The sequence below is a fragment of the Macrosteles quadrilineatus genome, unplaced genomic scaffold (genome assembly GCF_028750875.1).
Source record: "Macrosteles quadrilineatus isolate MER2022 unplaced genomic scaffold, UCM_ALF_1.0 Scaffold_3__2_contigs__length_128488019, whole genome shotgun sequence".
Taxonomy (NCBI): Eukaryota; Metazoa; Arthropoda; class Insecta; order Hemiptera; family Cicadellidae; genus Macrosteles; species Macrosteles quadrilineatus.
This window is the reverse complement of record NW_026542596.1, coordinates 21,564,093-21,575,643: the sequence shown is the minus strand read 5'-3', so window position 1 is coordinate 21,575,643 and position 11,551 is coordinate 21,564,093. Positions and strand designations below refer to the sequence as shown.

Sequence of the window (11,551 nt, the reverse complement as noted above, 5' to 3'; positions counted from 1 at the left end):
TCAGCACTGCGCCGCACGGTCAGGATTACCAACTAAGGGATTTCTAATCAATTTTCAAAGTGATTTCGTAGTGAGGGGGTAATAGAATACCATGAATTTGAATAATACTTACCCAAAACGTATATATCCACTGAAAACTCAAACTCGAAAATGTTGACGAAAACAATACCTTCTCCATATACTATGGTATAGGGGGAGAAAGTAAAATCATCACTATTATGAAATTTAATACCCCCGCCGCAGCAAACCTGCAGACTAAGCGAATTTCCATAGTTGATGTACAAACCCAAAGACAATTAAGGTAGTAAGGGAACTGGCCAATAATTCTGAACCTTCCTCATCACTAACTGTGAGTACCCTTACAAATTGGAAAAGGCATACAAAACACAATAGCCAAATCAATTCTCGTTTATTACACCTTTAACAATAACCGCACATGCGCAACATGCAGACACTTGACCAGTGTTAGAATGAGCGAGATTAAATATTTACAAAATACATATGTATAGCAATGTTTAAAGCTTGAATTATTGTCTCCACTAGCACACCGTGAGTTACATCGCAAGCTCGGAAGGTCGGATGCGCAAGATGACCGGAACACTCGTACAAGGCAGGACAGCCAGTTCCGTCACCACAGCCGTAACCAGGTCAGGGGGTGTGATGTCGTACGCTAAACTCAGAGGCGTAAGATTCGTCAATGTCTTCCCCTTCTCTTTCATTTTCGAACAATGTAACTCTCCTGTAAAAATATTGACTCGTAAGCTTAACATTTTCCATGTTTAATAGCCCACATACTTTTTACTGATTCTTCAAATTTTTTTGGTTTGGTTTTGATATATTAGAACTTATCTGAACTGTCAAGCATGTAATGAGTAACTGAACTGTCAAGCCCACTCTAAGTAATGGGTAATAGCATACATTTTCCATTTATGAAAAAAAAAACTTTGAGGGCAAACTAAAACAGATATATCTTAGGCGGACATGAGACATGGGACATAAAACATACCAACATGCACGGATATTATACAGGGTGCGGCAAAAAACCGATCTATTTTCTGCAGAGCACTGTTCAGCGACAGGTCGTCTGAGAGTGGTGGGAGTAGGCTCGTTGGAAAGCCTACACAATGCCATTTTATTTTTTGTAGTCATAGAGCAGTGGTCGCCTGAGCTACGTCCAGTTGTTATGGAGAGTCGTTTTAAAAAAAGTATTCAATTCATTCTCAGCGGCAGTTTCATTCATTCTTTCAATTAAGGCGACATGGAGAAGTTCCGTTGCGTAGCACAATAATGGGGTGGGTTACTAACTTTAGAGGTAAGGTTTTTTTTGAGGTTATTTTTCATCCCTAAAGATTAATTAGAATAATAATCTGCTTAATTTGGTTAATTATCCATACAGATAATCAAGACAGAACCTCTCCATGTCGACCTAATAGAATAAAAGCACGGAACTGCCACTGAGTTGTAATGACTGAATAATAACTTTTTTTAAATGGCTCGATAACAACTGGATGTAGCTCATACGACCACTGCTCTATGACTACAAAAAATGGCATTGTATAGGCTTTCCAACGAGTCTACTCCCACCACCCTCAAACGGCCTCCCGCTGAACAGTGCGCTGAAGAAAATAGATTGGGTTTTTTGCCGCACCCTGTACATTAATCTGTGTGTATTAACCAACCAAGTAAACTACAAAATCTACTCGGTTGAAATTTTACACGGTTATCTTTAGGGTTTCCAATAAATCCTGTTGCCTTTACAAAACCGTTAGATCACCACTGCACTGGACTGCCTGAACTTAAAAGGTCCCAAAGTTATACACATTCAACACTCATTTACTTTTCGGAAACAAGCCAAGAAACAGGTTTAATGTGCTGAGCCCACTCTAAGTAATGGGTAAAGATAAAAACACGACTCACCAATTTCATTGTAGACAAAGGCATCTGTCTGTGCTCGCTCGCAGAACTTGTGATTTTCACAGCAGACGAGGACAGGAACATTGCAGCAGTGAGCAAGGAGTGCAACTTGGGAGCTGCCTGCTCGCGATATGACGTAGCCGTTAGCCAGCAATGCATGGGCACCAAGTAGAACTTTGGTGGCCTGGACATTATGACATATAAATAACTTCTTGATCAGAATTGTACGTGTTATTAAATTTACAGAAAGTAAATAAAAGAGAATGATAATGATATTAATAATTGACCTTAATAATTGATATTAAGGTCATTTGCCTATTGGGTCTGATGATGATTGGAGTGTCCAATCAAAATCGATCACCACTTACCATCTTTTTTGTATATTTTTTACCATCTTGCGAGTAACAGTATAAGCGTAAATATATATTTTTTTAAGTGTTATAAGACGTTTTCTTTTATTTACTTTCTGTATTGAACATGTTAATCACATGTTGAACATTTAAAATTTGATATTTTAACTAGTTGATATTAATATTATCAATATACACCCTAGAGCCTTGATAACTTAAAACTGCAGGTTTTTTGATTAGAGTTGTAAAGTATACTTAGATATATTGGTATATTGTGCCTTAAAAAAACTTATAGTACAGGATGTAGGAAATTTATTTTGATAATACACTCAAATTGTCAACAAGAGTCAAGAGATCTAATAAAAGAATAAAATTCAATACATACTTTTTATTGTTATCCATCAACCTCTTAAAAGTTGAAGTCAATAAAAGTATAAAATAGAAATGTAGTTCCCGTATATAATCATATTACATTAGACCCCCTCTTAACCGACCCTAATGGGACCGGACCTAGGTCGGATAACTCAAAAGGTCGGATAAAACAGGTAATCCCTAAAATCATAACATAATGAAGTGCTATTCATTTGGAATTATATAATCATTATTTTGAAGTCATACTTGCATTATTTATAAAATAAACTATTCTTATCTCCTTTTTCATATTGATAGAAAAGTCACAAATAAACACAAAACACAGTTAAGTCAAATAGGCCTACTTTCAATGGAATATATTATTATAATACTAGGCAAGAGTCAATAAAATTCCTATTTTAATAACTTTAATACTTTAATGTATTAATTGATGCTTTCCAAATACATCGTAATACAGTACAGAACCTTTTGTCGACATTAAAGCTACAAGCGACCATTTTGTTACAAAACAGGACGTTTATTTATAGCCTCTCACTGGAGGCTCGAAGCACAAAAACTATCTTGACCTTGGAGTTGATAACCCCCTTTCCCTGCCTTCCTTACAAGTTGCGTTGTTTGTTTACACCGGCGATAAGATAATCAGTTCTCAAAATCATAACGCACTTTATGATGTTATAAATTTGCCGCACAGATAACAAATCAGATCAGATGTGCTCGAGCTACGAACGATGATGACAAACTGACAATAGGCTATGCTATATTTTTTGTGCTCAACACAAAATAGCTTATTGTTAGTCATATCCTGTGGAGATAAGCGTATGGTTCAGTTCTCATCGCCAAGCGTGGGAGCGGAATTGCCGAGATTCCTAGAAAGCGGCGGTTAAACCGAGCTGCTCTCAAATCAAGGTCGGTTAAAACAAACTGTATTATTTTACGATCGAAGGCGGATAATCCGATTATCGGTTAATACGAGGTCGGTTAAGAGGGGGTCTACTGTATTCTAGAACATGGAAATGTATCACACACAATTTACCAAGAGTATATCAAGGTTGTTCACATCTCATCCTGAATCATCTCTACACTGGCTTGTGTTTTAGTTGTTTTTCTTACTTGCATAGCATAATACTACATTGAATGAGTAAAAAATGTTACAATTTCAACAATTGTCTTACCTCTCGCATGATAAAGCTGGCAGCTGTGATCAGTACATATGTGCAAGACAAGCCTTTCTCCACGAGCCGACGAAGCATTTCACGACCTTCCAGCCAAGGCAGTCCGTCCACCACGACCACTCTGAACTTGACACCACTAGCATGGCTCTCTACTAGGATTTGGTACAACAGCGAAGAACTGGAACATACATACTCTAGCTCAGAAACAGCAAGGAACCTACCGATACCTGGTGCCGCTTCTCAAACTATGTGTGTTGAATCTTTGATTGTTGATGGAACTAGATATTCCATCTCATCTCATGTTAAAAGTGGTCAGTTTTTAAATCAAACAGGATGTAGTTGAATTGAGCTACCAACAGAGTGCCCTGATTTAAATAATTTCTTCTGTCAATTATTTATTATTCTGTGAACTCATTACAGTCAAACCGATTGGACAAGTTCTTGTACAATATGTATCATCTTTTATGTCATATCAACTACAATATCTCAGCATCAAAAACTACCCTATAAGGCCGGGGCCACACTCATCTTATCTCGCTGAATTTTTTCCACGGGCGTTACCCGTGGGTTAAGAGATACATTACGGTATATGGGGCAGGCCACACTAGAGTAAAAACGTCCGTGAACGCGTTTGTCAGTCTCACTGGTTTTACCAGCAGAATTAAACAGAATTGCACGTGTATTCTCTACTAACATTCCTTGGGCGTTGCACGTAAAACTAGTCGCGGGGCATTGCGGCTTATGGGAGTGAACACACTCATCTTATCTCGCTGAACTTTTTCCACGGACGTTTCTGGTTTTAACCTGTACAGAGTGCGTATCACGGACACGGACGATTTTTATTGCCAGTGTGGCATGCTCTATCAGTCTCGCTGGTTTGCCCGAAAAACCTATCTCGTGAGACGAGTGTGGCCACGGACAAACGGAAAAACAGTCTCGCTGGTTGAAAATTACAAGTGTGGCCCCGGCCTAAGGGAGACTAGAAAATAACACTTTATTTCAGCGCACTCTGTTAGTGGCTCAATCAACAATGTTATTTTTACTTTTTAAAGAAAAAATTTGCTCCAGCTGGTAATCTTTTGATGAAATGTCTGCTTCAGCATCTAAAAGTCAATAAGAATAAGAATAAGAATCCTTTATTGTTATCAGACAAAGTTGTGCAATAGACATTGTCAAAGCTATAAACAAAAAAATGTAACAAGAGTCATGAACATTATCATAATGGACCTTATGTAACATACATATACTACTTAGCCTATATCACAGAAGAGATCACAGTTGTCAATTGAGAATAAATATCATAAAATAAAAAATAGTTGAATAACAATGCATGTTACTTAAAATCTATAAAATCAAAATCAGTAGCACTCAAATGTAAAAATTCATGAACAGAATAAAGTTGGTGATTTACAAGTCCATTTGTTACAACAGTTGATCACAGAATGGAGAATCACTAGCCTTGAAATTCTTATTAGCCTACTAAAAAGTAAAAAATATGGTTGTAGTATTTTCATTGTTAAGTATGAAACCATTGGTACTAAACCAGTTTGATACACTTTTAAGGGCACTTACAGAATTCAAATTAACAGTTTTTTTTATCAGAACCAGCATTAAAAAAAGTAGTGTTACCAGCAAAACATACAGTTTTAAATGGTACCCCAGCCACAAAGTCTCTGGGCAATGGTTGGATGTAAAAGTGTTGCGTTGTTCAGCTGTAAGGAAAACTGCCATAAGCTTAAAATAATTTACCACAACAGATAAGCTAGAACAAAAGAATTCCTGAGCAGAATGCAGAGTCCAGAGACAGATTCAACTATCAAATGAATAAGTAAGGAATACACTGGGTATCATAACATAGAAAGTAGTATTTGCCATTAACCTCTAATTCTATTTATTTTAATCCAAGAAAGAGAGGTTGTCCAAGGAGAAGAGTGAAGTGTAAGAAGAATTAAGAATTTTTAGAATTAGGAATTGGAGAAGATTGGAAACAAATTGTGATGGAGGCCAAATTTCATCGTGGGCTGTAGCGCCAGAGGGTAATTTGTAGGGATGGGTCGATTCCTCTTTTAGCGAATTTCCCTATAGGGAAGTAGCTATTACCGTAGGTGGCACGGTAAGACCTAGACCCGGGACCGATTTACTTTTTCATTTTGATGTCCCCAGAGGCCAAAAACACCATTCGTTCAAATTTTTATATATGTATATACATATAGACTTATATATATACGTCTGTGAACGCGATAACTTGAGTAATTTTTGTCCGATTTTGATGAAATTTGGTTTAAAAGTGTAAAGCGGGATAAACTTGAATGAGTTCGCGAACCAGCATGATCGGACCATGGGAACGGGGCTTTACGGGGGGTTTTATGGGGTAAAAATTGGTTTTTCTCACTTTTGACCCTCAAAACACAAAATTTCCCAATTTCTCTTTAGACCTTTTTAAAGAGCTTAAAAAAACAATTAATTTAGTATATAAAAGTATTTTTGTTCGGTTAATAGTAACTGAGAAAATTAAAAAAATTGTAAATTTAAAATTCCCATGTTATTCTTACTAAGAATATTGTCAAATGTTGTAGTTTGCTTGTTTATGGATATATTTTGTATTTTGATCAAATTTATTTATTTTGTACTAAGCTATCAATATTTTACAAAAAAACACACTTTATTAGTTTTCTTGTAGCAGCAAACCTAGGTACTCGTTAAACTTAATGTTATTAAAATATATTTAATTGAAAATCAATTAAGACAAATGGAAATTCGCTTAGTCAGCAGGTTTGCTGCGGCGGGGGTATTTTTGATTCTGATACCGATTCTTGCAAATCGATTCCATAGATTCCTAATGAGTAAAAAAATCCTAATGAGTAAAATACCATAGAAGTAGCCTAATTGAATAACAAAATTTTTTTTCAGATTTTCCCAACTCACCATTAAAAAAGTATGTTATTTATTTATGACTTTTTAAACTCTATAATTTAATTCTGATAACTGAGATTTTTCATTTTATTATTATAAAAATAAACAGGCAACAATTCAACAGGCCAATCAAGCCTACAAAAACTATAATTTATGTAATCAAAAATAAAAAGTTATATGATTGTATTTACTTATTTATCTTACTGATTCCTTTTTCACCTACCATTAATAATGTATCATTCATGACTAAGGCCTTGGTATAGCAAGATTTTTAATTGGTGTTTTTTAAATTTTCTGTTAAAATTCTGTATTCTGAAAAATAAATAATCAAATTAAATAATGATCTGTCATTAACTGTGGAACAGATTTCCCTACCGTAAATCAAGTAAAAAAAAAATCCCAACCTCCATAGCCTAAAATGAAAATAATATTTTTGTCGATTTAAACCAATTAAACTTCCTCAACCATCATTTTATGTTAGGTAATAGGCACCTACTTAATTGCGCTATACCAACGCCAAAACCAAGTCGTTTGAGTCCAAAAACGTGCGTTAAGAAATAGTATATTATTTTGATGAGTGAAGGAAAAAGAAAAAATATCACAGATGTTGAAATATAGCTAAGTTTTGAGTAAGCTCAAGACGAAAGTACCGACGGTGTGACAAAAAAATGGTGTCGGTAGGCCTACTTTTTACCACGACAAAAATATATGCTTAGCTTTTTTTTAAAGTAAAATTTTATTTAACCCATTCACTTATGATTTTTTTTTTACCCGCCTAGGCCAAAACAAACAAATTTGTTGTGGCTAGTTTCATTCATTTCTGATTTAATTTTTTTTCAGGCAACATTTACTATTTATATGCAAGATATTATTATTTTCTTATTCAAAATTAAATGTAGATTCAAAATATATAAATATTTCCCAAAAAAATATAACTATAATTTTTTATTATACCATATAAAAATAAAATAAAAAAATTAAAAAATTAAAAAAACTTTTTTATTGGTCATTTTTAGCTACATAGGGCTCATATATGTTTTGGAACTAGTCTATAATACTGTATGACACTTATAAAAACTCACCAAATGTCAAGCAAAGTTCATTTTCGTGTGGTATGCCTTGAAACACTCTGGCATGTGAAGTGCGACAAGGCAGAGCTCACACTCCCATCGGCTGTCACTGCGCTTTCCCTGGGCACTACACACCTTACATCTTCTTGAAGGTGTTTGTTTGACTTCATTTGGAGGAATAGGCCTAGGAAAATGTCCCCAAGTTGCTGCCTGGAGCCTCAGAGGTGTTTCTGAGTTGGATGATCGTCCTCTTCGATTGTACGGTGGCAGTTGTCGCGACTCAAACATTTGCTTGACAAACCTCTCCTTGAACTCACTAAACCCCAATTTTTTTCTGGTTAATTTTTTGAACACTACATAAGAGTTAAAAAGGCCAATGTCCATTATGTAAAAGAAGATCTTCTTGTATCCCTTAGCATACCTCCTCATACTAGGAAACGACGCTAATTGCTGATCCTCGCGGTCAATTCCACCCATTGAACGATTATAGTAGATCACTGGTTCTGGCTTTGTTATAATTTCTTGGGTAACTCTGTCTTTCTTGCCAGTTGATCTTTTGTCAGCTTTTTGATGAAAGGTAGACAAAATGCAAACTTGCTTCTTGTCCTGCCACCTTACTGCTAACATATCGTGGCTATAGGCTGTCTCGTAGTCGCCCAACTTAAGTTTACCCTCTTTGAAGCTCTCTGGCATGTTTGATCTCCACCAGTTAGCTGTTCCAATTACATTGAAACCTATTTGCTTAAGTCTATAGAAGAGAAGAGGTGAGGAATACCAATTATCAATTGTCAGATTATGTCCTTTTCCTGCCAAATCTTTTGTCATTTCAACGACTATCGCCTCACTCGTTAACAGCTTTTCCTCCTGTGTAGAATCCCCACTTCCTTCTTCAACCGGTACATTTTCTTTGACTTCAGCTCCAGTATAGATCTTAAATTTAGAACAATAACCACTTCCAGATTCACAACACTTGTAAAACTTTATGCCAAATCTGGCTCTCTTCTTGGGATTAAATTGGACATAGCCCAACCTCCCTCGGAACTTCATAAGACTCTCATCGACAGCTATGTTTTCATCAGGTATGTACAGATGGGAAAACTTCCTGTTCATGTACTCAATAACATATCTTAACTTCCACAGTTTATCATTCACAGGTTTCCTATTATTGTCTGTAAGGTGGAAAAATGTGGACAGTAGCAAAAAACGGCGGAATGGCATCACTTTACGAAAAAAAGGGGTCTCAGTTACAGCATTAGGCGACCAGTATGATTGTATGGTTCTTTTTTTTACTAGCGACATAAGGACACAAAGTGTATAAAAACAAGCCATCTCATCTGCAGTTGTGTCAAACCATTCTGAGTATATAGTTTTTCCTACCCCGCCTGCTTCGTTCTTTTTCTTAATTGTTTCTTTGGCATAATTATTAGTCTCTGTTGCAACATGTTGCCAAAAGTCATTATCAAGAAACGCATTGAAAACATCTAATTCAGAGGGAGCTGAGCCTAAACTTCTAGCCAAACTTGCTCTAACACCAGGACAACCAGTAAAAGGGATTTTATTTATTATATTACTTTCTATGGTACTGGTCCACTGCCAACCCTCCTTTTTCTTCTTTTTTGGTGGAGCTGTATCGTTACTAGTTTGAGTTTTGGACCTTTTAGTAGGCTTAGATGGTTGTGAAATAGCTTTTTTTCCTATAGGCCTACCTCTTCCTCTAGACCTGCCCCTAACAGGTTTACTTTTAGGCCTAGGGTCAGGAAAGCTAGGGTCGTCAGCTTCCTCACTCGGTGTAGGTGAGAGGGCAGGCACGATTGAAGATGCAAGCCTGTCAAATAATTCAGGCCTAATAGGCAAATCTAAATCAGATTGGACATTTGGAGGGGTCATAGGCCTATGCCTGCCACTATCTATATCATTTATAGGCCTAGAGTCAGGGAAACCAGGGTCGTCAGCTTCCTCACTCGGTGTAGGCGAGAGAGAAGGCGCGCTCATACTACCGCGGTATAACCGATCAAGAAACTGGACTGATTTAGGCAATTCTTCATCACGTGATGGAGAAGATACATGCTGATCAAATATTTCAGGCCTACTAGACAAATCTGAATTATATTGGACAGTAAGGGCATCTGGAGGGGTCATAGGCCTAGCATAGCTGCAAGAAGGCTGTTCAAGCAACAACTGGTCACTTTCTAATGGCCTAGGCCTAACACAATTAGTATTATGTTCTGGGGAAACTGTGGTCTCATAATCAATAGGCGTATTAGACTTATTACTCACTTGAATTCTGCTCCCTTCCAAATCATCATCATCACTCCAACCACTCTCCTCAAACAAGTCACAATCACTGTCACTGTCACAATCCCCTATAAGTTTTATGATGTCACTTTCATCTAACTCTTTTCCACATTCATCCACGAATACCAAGTTATTTTGAAGACTCATCGTATTATACAAAAGCTTTTCAATTGAATAATATAGTAAAACAAGATACTGTAGCTCAATCTTTATCACGACGAAGAGAAACACGACATGATAGGCCTAATAACTCAGTCATTATAACGACGAAAAAGTAAAATACTGATAAAAACTTACACTAAGTAAATTCCATAACTTATTTTATAAGATAACTACACTTTTCAATAAAATAATAAAGTAAAACAAGGCTCTAACACAATGTTTACATCGTCGAAGTAAACACAACAACGTATCAGCTGTGAAACCAGTGTAGACGTCGTCAGCTGCTAAGTTGCACCATTTCAACTTCAGTTTTTTTGCCGATTGGACTGGACTGAGATGACGAAAATATAACCAAAAGAAAGCCTGGAAATCATAGAACAAGAAGCATATGCGATCTATTGGATTTCTGGGGAACTAACTCGGCACAAACAGGTTTTAATAGCGGACGGCGATTCGCCGTCGCTTCACACAATGGCTAACGGGAGCGCGACGGCGGATCGCCGTCGTTGTAAGCGAAGGGGTTAAAGCAAACAAAATAGGGTTTTACACAGTTGTTTTATTTGCCAAGTAAGCTGGTTGAACCATTGACTAAACAACACAAGTAGCCTTCTCATCCCATTGTAAATTATGAAGCTCGTTTGTTGTGTCTAGTTCATGGTTGTAGGTACACTTGTTAATTATAAATTCGTTGATCGATACAGTAGTATAATCTGTTAATACAATTTTAAATAACGTATTAAATGCTAAACTTTCACTTTCTGTCTACACAAACACGAACACAGACAATTACTTATTGCGATCAAGGTTAAGTCGATACCGGCAATAGTTGCTCGCACTGAACTAGAGCTACAACCAAATGTAGCACTGAATGCGAGAATTGAGACTTTGGCGGCCATATTTACTAGGGGAATAGTACTTTGGAACTACGGCATTGCAAATGCCAACAGCCAATGAGCTGATTGATTCTTCTAGTGGTACCAACATAACAACGTTTTACAGCGTCTCGATTTTCTAGCAGAGTTGCCGTGCCAGTGATACCTCCATTTGGATGTTTTCTGTCTACGGCTATTTTGTTTCGTAAAAAGCAAGAGCGGTTCCATGATTCCGTTCTCTTATCACACTTAGATACGATAAATAACTGATAGCGCACGACAATTTTGGGCCGGCATGAACTAAGCCGGTTGTCTGATTCAGAATTTAAACGAACAACAAAACATTGACCATGGCAACTTCCTTAAACATATGAGTTTCTATATGGAATTGGTATCGAGAATTGTAAGTAATATTTCTGAACTGGTGTCGA

The 11,551-nt window shown here is 36.7% G+C and overlaps 1 protein-coding gene across 1 annotated transcript in view; it reads right to left on the bottom strand.

Annotated features, from left to right (window-relative positions):
* Nucleotides 1-398: 398 nt before the first annotated feature.
* The window catches only part of LOC128988809 (uncharacterized), a 32,601-nt gene continuing 21,448 nt past the window's right edge, over nucleotides 399-11,551 (bottom strand). The window contains exons 9-11 of the mRNA XM_054410469.1: nucleotides 3,809-3,986; nucleotides 1,918-2,098; nucleotides 399-739 (exon numbers count right to left, since the gene is read on the bottom strand). Of these exons, the coding sequence (XP_054266444.1) occupies nucleotides 555-739; nucleotides 1,918-2,098; nucleotides 3,809-3,986 (544 nt within the window). The 3' untranslated portion in view covers nucleotides 399-554. The remainder of the gene's footprint in view (nucleotides 740-1,917; nucleotides 2,099-3,808; nucleotides 3,987-11,551) is intronic.